At 42.8% G+C, this 16,959-nt stretch overlaps 1 protein-coding gene across 7 annotated transcripts in view; it reads left to right on the forward strand.

The window, feature by feature from the left end:
- LOC120931668 (collagen alpha-1(VII) chain-like) overlaps positions 1–16,959 on the forward strand; it is a 495,674-nt gene that overhangs the window by 416,322 nt on the left and 62,393 nt on the right. For all 7 annotated transcript variants that reach the window (XM_040343324.1, XM_040343325.1, XM_040343318.1 and 4 more), the window contains 2 exons: positions 282–335; positions 3,974–4,036. In XM_040343324.1, the coding sequence (XP_040199258.1) occupies positions 282–335; positions 3,974–4,036 (117 nt within the window). The remainder of the gene's footprint in view (positions 1–281; positions 336–3,973; positions 4,037–16,959) is intronic.

The raw sequence follows: 16,959 nt of genomic DNA on the forward strand, positions 1-16,959 counted from the left end.
CCCAACTCCTGAAAAACAATCTATTTTACCTTTCGATAGAGCAGGATCAGAATCTCGTAAGTTTTTATTGTCACCTAAGTTTTCACTTGGGATATCTTCCTCACTTTAATTTGCTGTCTATTTAACAAGTGTCAGGCAAAAGGGAAAATTGTGGGGAATCTCTCCAATGGGCACAATAGAGAAAAATCTTTCTTATAGACAGGTAGAGTGTAAGAACAACTGGAAGTTTTTTTTGATGTTTGTATCTCAGTATACTAAAATAGGCATGCTTTATTTCTCAGGGAATGCAAGGATACCCTGGCAAAACAGGTGAACCTGGCTTAAAAGGTGCAAAGGTAAGCATATTTTGTCTTATTTACACTGGATTCAAGGTCGATTTGGACATCCAGTCCAGAATAATTGTTTTTAATATAAAACGGAATAGCTGTCATGCTTGTGCCTCAATATTGTCCAAAAACATCAGTAGGTACTGAAAATACACGTTATATTTCCATGGGGTTTAGTAAGAGCCTATTTTAAACACAGGAGCTAAATATAATTGATAATTAGCCTTAAAGCAAAAAAAATGTAAAATTGTAAATAAAATAAATAAATAATATAGCATATACAATTGCGACTGCTCTGTAATTGTCGGTAAAATGCAATGCAATCTGGCTACCTGGAGGTGTTCTGTACACAGAATGTGTAAAGGGATGCAGACCCTACAATTTTCCTTAATTAGAGCCCAGCAAGTGCAGCAGCTGATTAATAATTATGAAACTACTCCCATTTGTTTAACTTTCCACATGGACAAACACACAGGGATTTCTTCAGAACAACAAAACATAGGAAAGAGTCGCGCTAAATGATTGAAGATAAATAATAATGTGAAGTGAACACAGTGATTATACAATGTAGCCCGAGCCCTGGCCCGAGCGGAGCTGAAAGCAAGGTACTACCCAACACCTGAGAAGAAGAAGAGGACTCTGGGCATCATATGATTGACCAGAAGACATAAAAAAAAAAGGGTCTGACAGAGGAGGGATGTAGGTCTCCCCATCCCCAAGAATCTATTTTCATACGCTGGAGTATTGTATTGGGCTGCCATTAGAGAGGATTACTGTCTATCGTGGTGGTTTAATGGATGAAAATTTTAACCTGTTCCTTAGTGGAGATTGGATATCGTTCATGCTGTTTATTGACTGATTTCTGGTAAGAGTCGGTGTTACCCGTTGGTGGAGGTCTCTTGTCTACTATTCATCACAACATTTGTGGATTCTTTTGGACACTTTCGGGATATATATTTTCATCAATTATTTGGGACTGTGTTTAAATTTTCTTCAGTTCACCTTGGCTTTGGCTTATTTTTCTTTTATTTATTCACATTATGGACTATTTATACGTTTGAGCTGGTATGAGATTATCAGTTCATTCTTTGTAGATCTACATTGTATAATCACTGTTATCACTTCACATTATTATTTATCTTCAATCATTTAGCGCGACTCCTTCCTTTTTTATGTTTAATTGATGTTGTATGACATTTTGAGACGCAGCTGCTACACTTGTACTCACTTTGGTATGCGCAATATTTTTTCTGTTTAACAAAACATAGGAATCTACAACAAAGTTTGTTCGAAGTCTGTGATTTACAATGATCACCCAAAGGGGAATGTTTTTTGGAGTTACTCTTTAAGTAACTTGTGTAATATAAAATGTTAAATTCCAAATAACAGTTCACTCTTCCTTTTAAGTTTGCATGTTTTATTAATTAAATAATTTCATATTGTTTAAATCTTTGTCCCATTACCTATTTTTGGAAAACATGTTCAAGTAGAAGTAGGATATAACAATGCAAAGCATTGACTGGATTATCTCCCCATTTTTAGAAGAAAGCAACCATTTATAAAAGAACAGTATAAATGAACAGTAATTTCCCAATTCAGTTTTACTTACTCAGCAAAGTGAGCCAATGGAGAACATAGAGAATAACTGTTTACATAATATTAATAATGGTATTTTATGATGTTTCAAGTTATCATGGTCACAGAACAACTAACTTTCCTTGCCTCCAGATAATAGAAGTTGCTGGAATGTGAACAACTAGCCATATATATGTAGTGGTACCCCTGCAATGGCTGCTGATTTGTGCCCCATCTTCTTTTCTTAATAGTACAACGGCAGCAACATTCACACCTCTGGCTCAGTAAACAGTCTAGGGGTTGCCTTTATTGCAGATTACCTTGTGTGGGGCTTAGGGAAGCTGTGGGATACTCCAGAACACTGAACAGGAAAATGAGGAAACTCTTCCCTTTGCAGCTATTTCTTAACACAGTCCTTTTAGCAATAGGACATAAAATGGATAGCACTGGGACACCATTAGCAATGTTCCAGGCCAAGCAAGCCTTAAATTTAATGCACCAGGGGTTAACAGCAGCAACATTCACTAAGATATATCTCTCACAGTGTCCCTGGGACTTGGATGTTTCCCTCCAGATTCAGGCAGGCAGTTTCCTCGGTGGAGCCTCCAGACTGGATCCTCAGTGAAAAGCCTCCCTCGGCTTTTAAAGAATTAGCAGCAGAATAGGCCCCTTAGCTATGCACAGCTGGGACCTCAATGAGACAAGTGGGATCTTCAACTGGACTGCCAGGAAGGGCAGCAGCCCTTCTGGCTTGGAACCTCTCCCCCCTGCTCTCTGAGGCTTCAAACTATTCATGCACTCGCCAACCACCATCTGGGCACACCTCCTCAGCAATTGGCTAGTGCTGCATAAATATTCAGGGTGCTCATTTGAATCTCCCACCCACTACATTCTAGAAGACTCCAGGAGACAGGGGAGAGCAATCAAACTCAGTCTGAAGAGCCCAGAACAGCTGCCCTGCTGATTACAGGAGAGCCACAGAACTAAGTATGCCTAACCAAACCTAGCAGTCTATCTGGCAGGGTGCTACATATCATAACAACTATACAGTAGACTTAAGACAGATGGGTATGCTTATAATAATGGAACTGGCTCACAGATTATCGCGTGATTAATAACCACAGCCCTATTTATGTTTTCATAATCATACAAGGTAAAATGTCCATGTGCTAACAGGTTATGCACCACATTATTCCTCAACCTTGGTCAAACTTCAAGGCTTGACTATGATGTACCACCTCCAAATGTATATGATAAATTTGGATTTTAGAGATTAGCTACCAGTGGGTTTGTGTGCTGCTGATACTAATGTAGCTTCTAGTAATTCACTGCAGTCTATTTTTTATTAATTTTGGCTCAGCATTTTTTAATAGATTGGGCCACAAAGTGTAATGCATGTGGACACTTTAATGGAACTGCTTGGTATTCTGGAGAGTTAAAAGCTTCTTGTCTGTGATTAACATGTGCAGGAGCCTTTATACTTCTGTGCAACAACCTGAGACTGTAAAATATGTTTCCAAAAAAGTGAATGTAATGGGCGATGGCAGTCTGACAGGCTTTCTGCAGTGAGGAAGAGGTCAAGAAACAATGAACTAAACTTCAGATTTATCTCTGAAAACATGAAAAAATGAGGGAACGTTTTAAGACAAGGCTTTAGCAGAGAATTATTGGTGCATGACTGTAACAGCACCAATTAAAGCCATGCACCAACACATCCCAGATCCATTTCAAAGTTATATTTTATTCTGCTATAAATTTGATCATTTTTACATTTTATCCTATCTTTTTAGACCTAATCATTTTCTCTGGACTTTTCCATAGCTGCATGTTATTTAATGACTTTCAGAATGTATGCCTGAAAGCTAATTGTCTGTGCCTATGAGCAAACTGCTGTAATAGTGTTTACATGTAAAAGTACATACTTTTTCAGTTTTCTAGAAGAAATTCAAACAATGTTTTTGTCCTGTTTGACAAATGGACAATCATCAAACAGCTTTTTACCAACTGTTACTCAAAATCCATATATCACCAGGCAAGCACATATCTAAAGTTTTATTTATTACTATATGCAGGGTGAAATTGGAGGACAAGGAGTTCCTGGTCTACCTGGTTCTCTAGGCCCATCAGGGCTAAAGGTTAGTAAGATGTATCCTCAGTCTATAGCTAAATTAATAGACTCAAATATCAGGTTTGTAATGTAATCAGACTGTAACTGTCCCTGTCTTTTGGTGTTTGAAATTCTGTATGTAGCCCTAAAGAACAGACAGTGCACCGTCCACATATGTGTTGCTGCTTAACTGCAGACAGGAAACTTTTACCTAGGACTAGTATCAAAAGCCATAAATGGGGTTTTATTAATTTAATTTATAGGAAGGTCCCCAGTTCTGGTGATAAAGTAGTAAAGAAAGTTCTTGATCTACCTGACAGACAATCTTCTCTTTGGGATCGAGATGGTTTCTTTGCATGTAGAAAATATAAAGCATGTAGAGAGGTCATTAGGACAATGAGAGGTTTGGAGAAGTTTATATCTACCTCAAATAATAGAGAATTTAAAATCTGCTAATTTATCACGTGTAACTCTACTTATGTAGTTTACGCCTTAGAATACCCCTGTGGGTTAATGTATATCAGGCGTACTAAGAGGCTATTGAGAATGTGTATTGCAGAACACGTTTTAAAAAATATAAAATTAGGTTTTAAGGATCATAGTGTTTCATTCCATTTAAAATTTTTCCATAATCAAGACACTTCAGGTTTAAAATTTTGGGGTATAGATCATATTAAATCAACCTGGAGAGGCGCTAATATTGTGAGGGAGTTATCAAAGCGAGAAACTAAATGGATTTTCCTTACTGATACACTTAAGCCTAAATGGTTAAATGTGGAACTTGATATCAATTGTTTTATTAGTGACACTTAAAAATCTTGATGTCAATTATTATATGTGTATATAGTTATGATGTATATTATAAAAGAAAAATATATATGTATATGTAAGTACATGTATATTACTACTGAGCTGATCCTGTAAGTTTATGCAAAAAATAATAACAAATATGTATAGATACACCAGCAGTTTACATAAATAGATACAAAAATATATAATAACCCTTATACATATATCCCTTATATCTAAACCCCTTTGTGTCTGTCACTCCACTAGCGTGCACTGCTGTGGAGTAGGGCGGAGAGCAAGCGAAGGGTTAATGAGTAGCTTGATCAGCCTACTAATATTGGGAAGCCGCGCCGTATGGTCACGCACTCATATGATGCCGATGATGACGAAATGCCAGACTGCGACCAGTAGTAAAGTATGCGTGTCTGGGCCAAAGAGGAAAAACCAAGCACTATCAACGCGGCTAGTGCGGCGGCTGACAGCTGGCTTCCACTGTCCGGAGACAATGAAATTTTAACTCAAATGCATGTTTAAATGTTATACTTTGTAAGTTTAATTTAAAAGGCATGGTCTCTTAATAAATGCTTTAAACGGGATTACACTATGTGGAGCCACTTTTTTTGCATGACCAACCATCCATGGAGTGATATGCAGTTCAATCTAAACCCTGCTAACTGGATGACATCTAGAACATTCAAGGCATTTGTTTAACTGCTTTCTGGTGAGTGTAAACTCCTAGGGGAGTGTGACTCACGTGGTGTGGACTCTGGTGTTTGCTGCACGCTTACAGATTGTCAACCTGAATCTTTACCCGCCATTAAGAACTATTTCATCACTCACTATATTACTATGCGTCTCATATGGCTTACATGTAAATACAGGTCAGATTTTAACTAATGGACTAGAGTGCTGTATAATAGGGTTGAGCAAACCCAAACTGTAAAGTTCGGGTTCGTACCGGACTTTTGGATTTTTGGTACCCGGACCCAAACCCGAACAATTTACTGTAAGTTCAGGTTCGGGTTCGGTGTTCGGCAATGTAATGGCGCGCTGCAGGGCAGCCAATCAACATTAGTTTAACTCGTCGTGTGACCTAGAAGCCATCACAGCAATTCCTACTAATGGCATGGCTGTGATTGGCCAGTGCAGCATGTGACCCGCCTCTATATAAGCTAGAGGCACACAGCACGCCACTCTGCTTTGGATAGGGTAGGGAAAGGCTGGCGCTGCTGCTGCTGCTCTGAGGGAGAGAATTAGATAGGAGTCAGACTCAGTCCTGCTTCAGAAATAAAATTACTCAGCGATCTACATAGCACAGCAAGTCACTCTGCTTTAGATACTTTAGGGAAAGGTTCCTGGTGTTGGTTTTAGGGAGAGAAATAGATAGGAGTCAGTCCTGCTTCAGAAATCAAATTACTCAGCGATCTACATAGCACAGCAAGTCACTCTGCTTTAGATACTTTAGGGAAAGGTTCCTGGTGTTGGTTTTAGGGAGAGAAATAGATAGGAGTCAGTCCTGCTTCAGAAATCAAATTACACCATTACTGCATATGTTACTGTGAGATACACCCTTTAGATACTGTTCTTCTATTGTTTGTGCTATTCAAAAAACATCCATTTAGGGCAAAAAAAAAACGTTTTTTTGCAGTGTTTCCACCATATCTGTACGTGTGAGATACACCCTTTAGATACTGTTATTCTATTGTGCTATTCAAAAAACACCCATTTAGGGCAAGTTCCTACATTTGAGAAATATGAGGAGAACGTCAAATAAGGGATGTGGCCTCGGTCGTAGTGCTGCTGGTGGAGCTCCTGTTGCAGACGAGGTGGTCGATCTGTGCCAGCTACACGCACAAGTGAAATACCTTCCTCAGGTGCGAGTAGGCGACAGAGCCTGCAGCGGTATTTGGTTGGGCCTTATCCGGCTCTACGAATGTTGAGGCCAGGAGCAGTACAGGCGATAGTAGATTGGGTTTCTGACAGTGCCTCCAGTTCCTTCACATTGTCTCCCAACCAGTCTTGTGCTGAAAGATCAGAGTTGGCACCTGAAGCCGATTTCCATCAGTCCATCAGTCTTTCACCTCACCCCCTTGCAAATCAGTCAAGCAGTCTGAGCCCCAAATAATACAGCAGTCTTTTCTGCTTTTTGATGACTCTGTTAGCAGGGTTTCACAGGGCCATCCACCTAGCCCTGTCCCAGAAGTGGAAGAGATTGAGTGCACTGATGCCCAACCACTTATGTTTCAAGATGAGTACATGGGAGGACCATCGCTGCACGTCTCGGATGATGAAGAAACACAGTTGCCAACTGCTGCTGCTTTCGCAATTGTGCAGACCGACAAGGAGGGCAGGAGTGAAGACTGGGTGACCTCGACCCCACATGGAATCAACGTCATGCAGGTGACCTGTGTAGTTTGGAAGAAGAGGCGGTGGTCGCACAGAGCCACCAGCACAGCAGAAGAGGGAGCAGGGTGCAAAAGCGTCCCCTAGACAGTATGCCTGCTAATGCCCAGCAAGGGACCGAGCACACCAAAGCCAGGTCCAAGGAGTTCCCTAGCGTGGCAGTTCTTCACACAATGTGCTGATGACAAGACACAAGTGGTTTGCACGCTGTGCAATCAGAGCCTGAAGCGAGGCATAAACGTTCTCAACCTGAGCACAACCTGCATGACCAGGCATCTAAGTGCAAAGCACGAGCTTCAGTGGAGTAGACACCTCAAAAACCAAGAAAGGTCTCTGGCTCCTCCTGCTTCCTCTTCTGCTTCAGTCTCGGCCTCTTCATCCACCTCTGTAGTGACAATGGCACCTGCCACCCCGCAAACAGAGGATCTGCCAGCAACACTACCACCTGGGTCCCATGGAAACGTTCAGCTCTCTATCTCCCAAACACTGGAGCGGAAGATGAAGTACCCCCCTACCCACCCGCGATCCCTGGCCCTGAATTACTGGCCTTTGAAATTCTGTCATTCCGTCTGGTGGAGACGCAGAGTTTTAAAAGCCTGATGGCATTGGCTGTCCCACATTACGTCGTGCCCAGCCGCCACTACTTTTGAAAGGCGAGCCATCCCTTCCCTGCACAACCAAGTGGGTGACAAAATCAGGTGTGCACTGCGCAATGCCATCTGTGGCAAGGTCCACCTAACTACGGATACGTGGACCAGTAAGCATGGTCAGGGACGTTATATCTCCCTAACAGCACACTGGGTAAATGCAGTGGCGGCTGGGCCTGAGGCGGATAGCAGTTTGGCGCATGTCCTTCCACCACCGAGGATTGTAGGGCGCTACAGTTTGCCTCTTGTTGCTAACTCCTTCTACTCCGCTTCCTCATCCTCTACCGCCTCCTCATCCGGTCAGCGTAACACATTAACCACCAACTTCAGCACAGCCATGGGTAAACGACAGCAGGCAGTTTTAAAACTTTCCTGTTTGGGGGAAAAAACCCACACCGCGCAGGAGTTGTGGAGGGACATGGAACAACAGACCAATGAGTGGTTGGCGGCAGTAAGCTTCAAGCCGGGCCTGGTGGTGTGCGATAATGGGCGAAATCTCGTAGCAGCTCTGGGCCTAGCCGGTTTGATGCACATGCCTTGCCTGGCGCATGTGCTGAATTTGGTGGGGCAGAGGTTCCTTAAAAATTACCCCGATATGCCACAGCTGCTGCAGAAAGTGCGGGCCGTCTGTGCGCACTTTTGGCGTTCTCACTCTGCTGCTGCTCGCCTGTCAGCGCTGCAGCATAACTTCAGCCTTCCCGCTCACCGCCTCATATGTGACCTGCCCACAAGGTGGAACTCCACCTTGCACATGCTGGCCAGACTGTGCGAGCAGCAGCAGGCGATAGTGGAGTTTCAGCTGCAGCATGCACGCGTGTGTCGCTCTGCAGAACAGAACCACTTCACCACCAATAACTGGGCCTCCATGCGAGACCTGTGTGCCTTGTTGCGCTGTTTCGAGTACTCCACCAACATGGCCAGTACCGATGACACAGTTCTCAGCGTTACTATCCCAGTTCTATGCCTCCTTGAAAAAACGCTTCGGGCGATGATGGAAGAGGATGTGGCACAGGAGGAGGAGGAATCGGGATCATTTCCAAGGCTTTCAGGGCAGTCATTCACAAGTGGCTCTGAGGGTGGGTTCCTGCACCAACAAACGCCAGGTACACAATTGTCCAGCAAGGGCACAGTTCTGGAGGATGACGAGGTGGAGGATGAGGAGGAGGAGATGGAGGAGGAGGAACCATGTTCACAGCAGGGTGGCACCCAGACCAGCTCATGGCCATCACTGGTGCGTGGCTGGGGGGATACAGAGGACACAGACGATACACCTCCCACAGAGGACAGCTTTTCGTTGCCTCTGGGCAGCCTGGCACACATGAGCGATTATATGCTGCAGTGTCTCCGCAACGACCGCCGAGTTGCCCACATTTTAACAGGTGCTGATTACTGGGTGGCCACGCTGCTGGATCCCCGTTACAAGGACAATGTACCGTCCTTTATTCCCTCACTGGAGCATGACCGTAAGATGCGTGAGTACAAGCGCACACTGGTAGACGCGCTGCTGGTGGAATTCACACCTGACAGCGGGGGCACAGTGGAAGCACAAGGCGAAGGCAGGGGAGGAGGAAGAGGTCGCCAATGCAGCCGGGGCACCGCCAGCACCTCATAAGGCAGGGTTAGCATGGCTGAAATGTGGAAAAGCTTTGTCAGCACGCCACAACAACCAGCACCACCAGCTGATATGGAACGTCTTAGCAAGAGGCAGCATTTCACCAACATGGTGGATCAGTATGTGTGCACACGCCTACACGTACTGAATGACGGGTCTGCCCCCTTAAACATCTGGGTCTCCAAATTGGGCACATGGCCTGAGCTTGCCCTTTACGCCTTGGAGGTGCTGGCCTGCCCTGCAGCCAGTGTATTATCTGAACGTGTATTTAGCACTGAAGGGGGCGTTATCACAGAAAAAGCGCAGCCGCCTGTCCAGAGCCAATGTGGACAAGATCACGTTCAATAAAATGAACCAGGCATGGATCCCACAGGACTTGTCCGTACCTTGTGCAGAATAGACACGTATACCAGCCTTACCCAGCCATTCTTGTACTTTTGATCTTTCTCACTCTTTTGGGGTGTACCCTAATTTAAAAAATAAATAAATTAAAAACAAAAACCTGTGTTGGCTACCTCGTCCTCCTCCACCGCTGCTTCCACCTACACCGCCACATCCACCGCCACCTCAACCTCCTACTCCATATGGACCTCGTCCTCTTAGGCCCCATACACACGAGAGGATTTATCCGCAGATACGGTCCAGCGGACCGTATCCGCGGATAAATCCTCTCGAGGATTTCAGAAGATTTCAATGCGATGGCGTGTACACACCATCGCATTGAAATCCGCGCTGAAATCCTCTGCCGATGACGTGTCGCGCCGTCGCCGCTATTATGACGCGGCGACGGGCGCGACGCTGTCATATAAGGAATTCCACGCATGCGTCAAATCATTACGACGCGTGCGGGGAATCCCTTTGGGCGGATGGATCCGGTAAGTCTGTACAGACGAGCGGATCCATCCGTTGGAATGGATTCCAGCAGATGGATTTGCTGAGCATGTCAGCAAATATCCATCTGCTGGAAATCCATTCCAGGGGAGATTTATCTGCGGATAAATATCCGACGGAGTGTACACACCATAGGATCTATCCGCAGAAACCCATTTGATGGGATTTATCTGCGGATAGATTCTATGGTGTGTATGGGGCCTTAGGTTAAGATTATTTTTTTTTTTTTTTATGTATTTTATGTTATTTTAAGTTATTTCCCTATCCACATTTGTTTGCAGAGTACTTGCCATGCTCTTACCAACATTTTGCTGCCATTTGCAGCCCTCTAGCTCTTTCCATTACTTTAGAGACATTTTGGTACTGAAAAGTTCTGGTCCCCATTGACTTCAATGGGGTTCGGGTTCGGGGTCAAGTTCGGGTCAAGTTCAAGTCCCGAACCCAGACTTTTTTTCAAAGTTCGGCCGAACCGTTGAACCTGAACATCCAGGTGTCCGCTCAACTCTACTGCTTAATTATTGGAATCTTTACAGAACCGATGTTTTGGACTAAGTCTCTTTGCTGTTTTTTTGTATTGGTGTTTATTGTAATAGGGGCTGCTGTATTCATATATTTTAAAACCTGTCATTTGTATATGTGCTTTTTGAACACTGCATATATGATCAATTAACGTTAGTAGCCGTTTAGCGCAGATTGGTGTAAATAGGCCTCTGTACACAAAGGGCCAGATTCACATAGGTTAGCCTATCTTTAGATCCGTGTAACCTATGTGATTTAAGATCCGCCGCCGCAATTTTGTAAAGCAAATACTAATTCACAAAGCACTTACCTCAAAACTTGCGGCGGTGTATCTTAAATCCCCCCGCGGAATTCAAATTCCGCGGCTAGGGGGAGTGTAGTATTTAAATCAGGCGCGTCCCCGCGCCGATTTAACTGCACATGCGGCGTCCGCAAATTTTCCTGCCGTGCATTGCTCCCAATGACGTCGCTAGGACGTCATTGGTTTCGGCGTGAGCGTAACTTGCGTCCAGCGTTTTTGTGAATCTACGTACGCAAACGACGTAAAATTTCAAAATTCGACGCGGGAACGACGGCCATACTTAACATTGGCTGTGCCTCATAGAAGCAGGGGTAACTATACGCAGGAAAAAGCCGAACGCAAACGACGTAAAAAAAAAAGCACCGGGTGGTCGTTCGTTTCGGAATCTGCGTATCTCCTCATTTGCATAATCCTCACGGAAATAAACCGAAACGCCACCTAGCGGCCGGCCTGGAATTTCAGCTTAAGATCCGACGGTGTAACACAGTTAATAAACCTGTCGGATCTTAGGCATATCTATGCGTAACTGATTCTATGAATCAGTCGCATAGATACACCGTCGTATCTCTGAGTTTCGTCGGTCGTATCAGGAGATACACCGTCGTATCTCTATGTGAATCTGGCCCAAAGACTACAAATATAAATCAAAATATATCTATTACAGAAATGCATACCAGGTTGTCAAAACCTAAAGGATCACCTTTTAGGGCAGAATTTCACTTTTCATAATAATTAGAAGTGTTTTCCAATGTCATTTCTGGCCCAGCCATCCCAGTGTGCTTTTCTCTCACTTACCTCATTTACAGGAGGTTTAAAATCTTTTCAGTTTATTTGAATTTTAAAATGATTTTTAGATTTTATGACTTCCTGTAGAGCGTCTCTCAGCATTCACTTCCTGTAGGTCATCACAGAAAAGGGTGTGATAGAGTGTGTTTACCACTCTGGACCACACCCCCCTCATTACAATACCCACTTTCTGTGCAATGTAATTGTACAATCTTTTTTAGATCCCCCATTAGCTATGTAGTACAAGGGCCTGCCTTATTTGGTACACATTAAATGGATTGGTCAGGTGGGCCTGCCTATTCCATAAATCTGGTAAATTTAAAGGAAAATACAGATATTGTACAATTAGATTGCATAGTGTATGACCATCTTTATACAAGCACAAAGGAGGGAGTGGACAGACACTCAGTTGTCAGGCTGCATTCACATCTCCGCGTAGTGAAAACTCACATTCCCGCAGGCGTTTTTTGGAGCGTTTTTTGAATTGTCCTACACCTGACAATCGCCCCAGAGAAGTACCAGAATTCTTTTTTTAAGTGGAGCATGGTGTTATTGCAGTTTTTGGTTTGTTTTCTGCATTCATGGAGCCTTAAATGTAATGACAACAGAAGTACAATGCACATACTCTGTGTGGCTCTGTATATGAATTTGCACTGATAATGAATACCAAAACTATATAATAGGAGGACACCACATCTATCCAATCACTCTATATCCAATCAGGCAGGCCCTTGCACTACATCAGGGGTGTACCATGGGCTGCATGCAGCCCCAGGGAGTTTAGCATTTGGCCCAAAGCCCATCTTAGGGGACGCTGAGACAGCCAGACAAATGCATGCATGAAGGAATGCCTGGGATTCTGTGCAAACATAGTTGATGAGTGAAGGGGGTGTGCCAATGAGGTCAGCTGGTAAACTCCTTCCTGTGTCTTACTGGTTTCTTCATCCCAAATCCACATATCAGCAAATGATGAAGCTTTCTAAGAAATACAGAAAGGGCTAAAGTAAGGCCTTGTAATTAAAATCAAAGAAAGCTTTTATTTTTCTGCAACCAACGTAGATTAATGGTATATTAGTACATATGGGAGCTGAATTTTAGAAAAAAAGGTGAACTTAGCCTTTAATAACATTTTTTTTTGCCTTCCTCTGAATCAACTGTGGGTATATGATTGTGTATATACAGGATTGTATTTTTTTTTCCTTCTATAGGTTGAACTAGATGAACTTTTTTTTAACCAAACTAACTACAGTATGTAACTATGTAACTGTTATTAGAACTGCTACAAGCCTAACTGAACCATATGGCCCTACCCAGTGGTCAGATCTGAGAACTACAAGGAGTAGCATGCATAATTCCAATAGGGTAAATTACACAGCCAGCGCAATAAACAATAGAAAAAAGAGATCAGCACCTTACCCCAAAAATCTATCCATGACTAATTCCACTGGGGCCAGTCCTGCAGTATCCAATGACCCATCCCACACTCTGTCAAATTTATCCAGGCATCGCCATTGTTGATAAATGACATGCTCGTATCTAAGAGCAGTACCCATATGATCTACCCATTCCCTAAGGGAGGGGAGAGGCACTTTTCCAATGAAGCAAAATTACTCTTTAATGCAAGTTTAAAACAAGACCCCGGAGACTGAATACGTCCATTAATACATCATCTAGAATACCCAATAAGCAGCACTTAGGATCAGGAAGTAGTAAGGAGTAATCTAAAATGCTTGATTAACAGTATTAAGGATGAATTCCCAGTGTCTTTATAGTTGTGGGCAGTGCCATAGCACATGAATTAGATCCCCATGATCCCTGCTACATTTGGGACAGGCAGGTTCAGAAAGAAGTCTAATTTTAAACAGTTTGAGAGGGGTATAATTTACTTTCAACAGCTGAGAACTATTTAAAGAACTAGCATGTACTGCCTCTAGTGCCATCTCACACTGCTCACCGGGTAATTCCCCCAGATTGAGTTGCCACCGTTTATTATCCCTGTACCCCTCCAGGTAGATAGTGAGTAAAGGATGTGTAAAAACGTCGATATAAAACCTTTCTGTACAGTACTATGTTGCATCATACCAAAAATGGGGGTTGGGAGAGTAAATTCTGGGCTGCAATCACATGATGCAGCTGTAAATAAAAGTGCATAAACTACGTTAGGCGGTACAGACTTTGTGAGGAGGAGAATGACAGCAGTTTTCCCGTCCAAAGTAAATCTGGATATAGAATTGGGTATATGGGATTGTACGATATTTTTTATTTTATTTTTTTATGGTTGGACTGGATGGACTTGTGTCTTTTTTCAACCAGACCAACTATGTAACTATGCAACTATGTATGTGTAATGCCATATGTGCGTTATTTGTTTGTATGGGAAAATTTAGCTAGCTTTGGGTATGATTATTCCAGACAGGGCTAAAATGCGTAAAGTCAGTCACACGCTGCATTTGTTTCTAAATTCCATACTATTTCTAAAGTTACATCTACTCTGCATTGTTTTTTTTGTACCAGAGTATCAAATGAATTATAAGTTAGGATGTGGAATCCCATGATCCAAGAGCTACTATAATAAATCTCTCTTTTATTTAGAAAGGCTGAATGCCTAATGTTAAGGCATGTGGTGCTCTCCAATGTGTTACATTTTATGGGATTTCTTTTTAAAGCTAAGGACACCTGGCACAGAGTAGGTGTCAGTTAATTATATTATTCTTAAACAAAAAAAAAAAAAAAGGTAAATGTGTGTATGTGGGGGGGGGGGGGAGGGGTAGAGTGTTTAGTGTAGGCACTTTGTGTATTTTTAAAAATAAGATATTTTTAACTAGACACCTGATTAATTAATGATTAACAGATTGACAGTGACCCGTTCCAAGTGGGACACTCCTGTAAAGAGGGCAGCAATGCTCCTATCACTAAATCTACAAAAGGCATTTGACATATTGACATGGGATTTTCTATTTTACACTGCTGAAGTCATGGGATTTGGTTCCCACTTTACCCATATTCTTTGGGCCCTCTACAAAACCTTGGTGTTTCTAAATTTGGTGGCTCAAATTTTGGTAAAAGTTTAAAAGTCCAGTATAGTAGATGTTCCAAGACCCCAACAGGGTTTGCCCCTTATCACCATTGTTATTTGTAGTGCCAATGGAGCCCCTCACTATAGCTATCAATTCCAATCCAGACAATAAGGGTATAAATTGTGGCCAAGATGAACACAAATGTTTCCTTTTTGGAAGATATTCTACTATTCATATCCTTCCCTAATAATTCCCATAACCTATTTTAATTGCTTAAATCTACCATCAGCTACATAAGCACTATTTCAAGCTAACTTTGTATACAATTGGGTATCCAAATCTTTTCCCTATTTAGAAACACAGTCAACCCCTTCTATACACACCGTATCCCCCCCCCCCTCCCCCTTTTCTGACCTGGAGAGATGTTCAGCATTTCCCCTTTGTTGGTTAAGGAGAATACAATCAGATAAAATGAATATACTACTGAGAATCTTATAGATACTTAGGACTATTCCTATACCAATTCCTAGGTGAGACTTGCTCAATGTCCATGAACTACTCTGTTCTATATGGGGTGACAAAAGACCTCAAATTAAAGCTACACTGTATTCCCCTAAAGCACGTGGTGGTTCGGGAGTTCCAGACTTGTTTGCCTATTTGCAAGTGGCAGAGATAAAACAAATGACAGCGATTACTACTAAGGGTGCTCGCCATCAATGGGTCTACATGTAATTTCTTCCCTGCACCCCATTATCCATAGATGCATTTATTTATGTGCATCCCAAATAAGTTGCTATCCTCCTTAATGTGTCCTATGATATGCCATTCCATTGTGATTTTGATTAGAGAGAGGGTTGGAACAAGTCTAAGTTGGTCAAATACCTCCAGCACCAATCCTGACCCAGACTGGATCCACAATTTTCCAATAGTGGACAACGGCCTGATCTGCTTAAAGAACTTACTGACATGTGAGGAAATGTATGTATGTATGTAGTATGGTTTGCTTTAAAAAAAAAAAAGACCTTAATTTAACCCCCCCTCCCTCCCCCGACACACACACACACAGAAACCTTTTGATATCTCTAGATAGTTTCCTATTTCCTAAAGTCTGAATTTAAACAGGCAAGCTGACCCCTGACTGTGATTATATTTAAGCCAACCTGCATATCTAGAGAAGCTTTGATAGGGAAATCTCCACTATAAATATTAAGTTTGTCAAGCAGAATTTAAACTGAATCATGGTTAATGACAAACTGACTAGTCTAATGCATAGCTCACAATAGAAATCTGACAAAACATTGGGACCCATGGATCCAATATTGGTCATTGGAATCATGAAGCCTAAGAGGAGTAAACCCTTTATTATTTTCCATCACTTTTTTTTTCTTGGCTACTTCCCCTTTCTACTCTCACATTTTTCTTCTTCTGTTGTCCCTTTTCCATTTCTTCTCTTTTGTTTTTTAGGGAAACCCTTATTTGTAGCCCTGTCGCAAGGCCAGAAACACTGGTTCATTTGCACTGATAATGAATTGATTTACAAAAGACACAACACTTCTGCAGTATTTCTGTATATTTATTATTATAATCTTCTATCATTTTGACATTTATACTCCTATGGGCAGATCCGCCCTATACGCTAGCTACGCAAGCTGCGCAGGGCCCCGAGTAATACTCGGGGCCCCCGATTTTTTCCATGCAGCCGCAGTCGCCGTCACGGCCGCTAGAGGTCCACGGCCGGGCGGAGACAATGTTTCCGCCGGCCGCCATTTTCTTGTAGACCAAATAATAGGAATTGAGCTGTGGCACCGCCTACCTCCCACCCTGCTGATGTCTGGCAGCCACCCGGCCGGCTCTCCACTGTCCTGTACACTCTGTACTGTAATGGCGGTGGAGAGAGTCTCTGCTGCTATGGCTTCATACATGATGATGTAAGGGGGGGCTCCACTGGGATTGCCTGATGTAAGGGGGCTCTGCTGGGATTGCCTG

The sequence above is a fragment of the Rana temporaria genome, chromosome 3 (assembly GCF_905171775.1).
Source record: "Rana temporaria chromosome 3, aRanTem1.1, whole genome shotgun sequence".
NCBI classification, from domain to species: domain Eukaryota; kingdom Metazoa; phylum Chordata; class Amphibia; order Anura; family Ranidae; genus Rana; species Rana temporaria.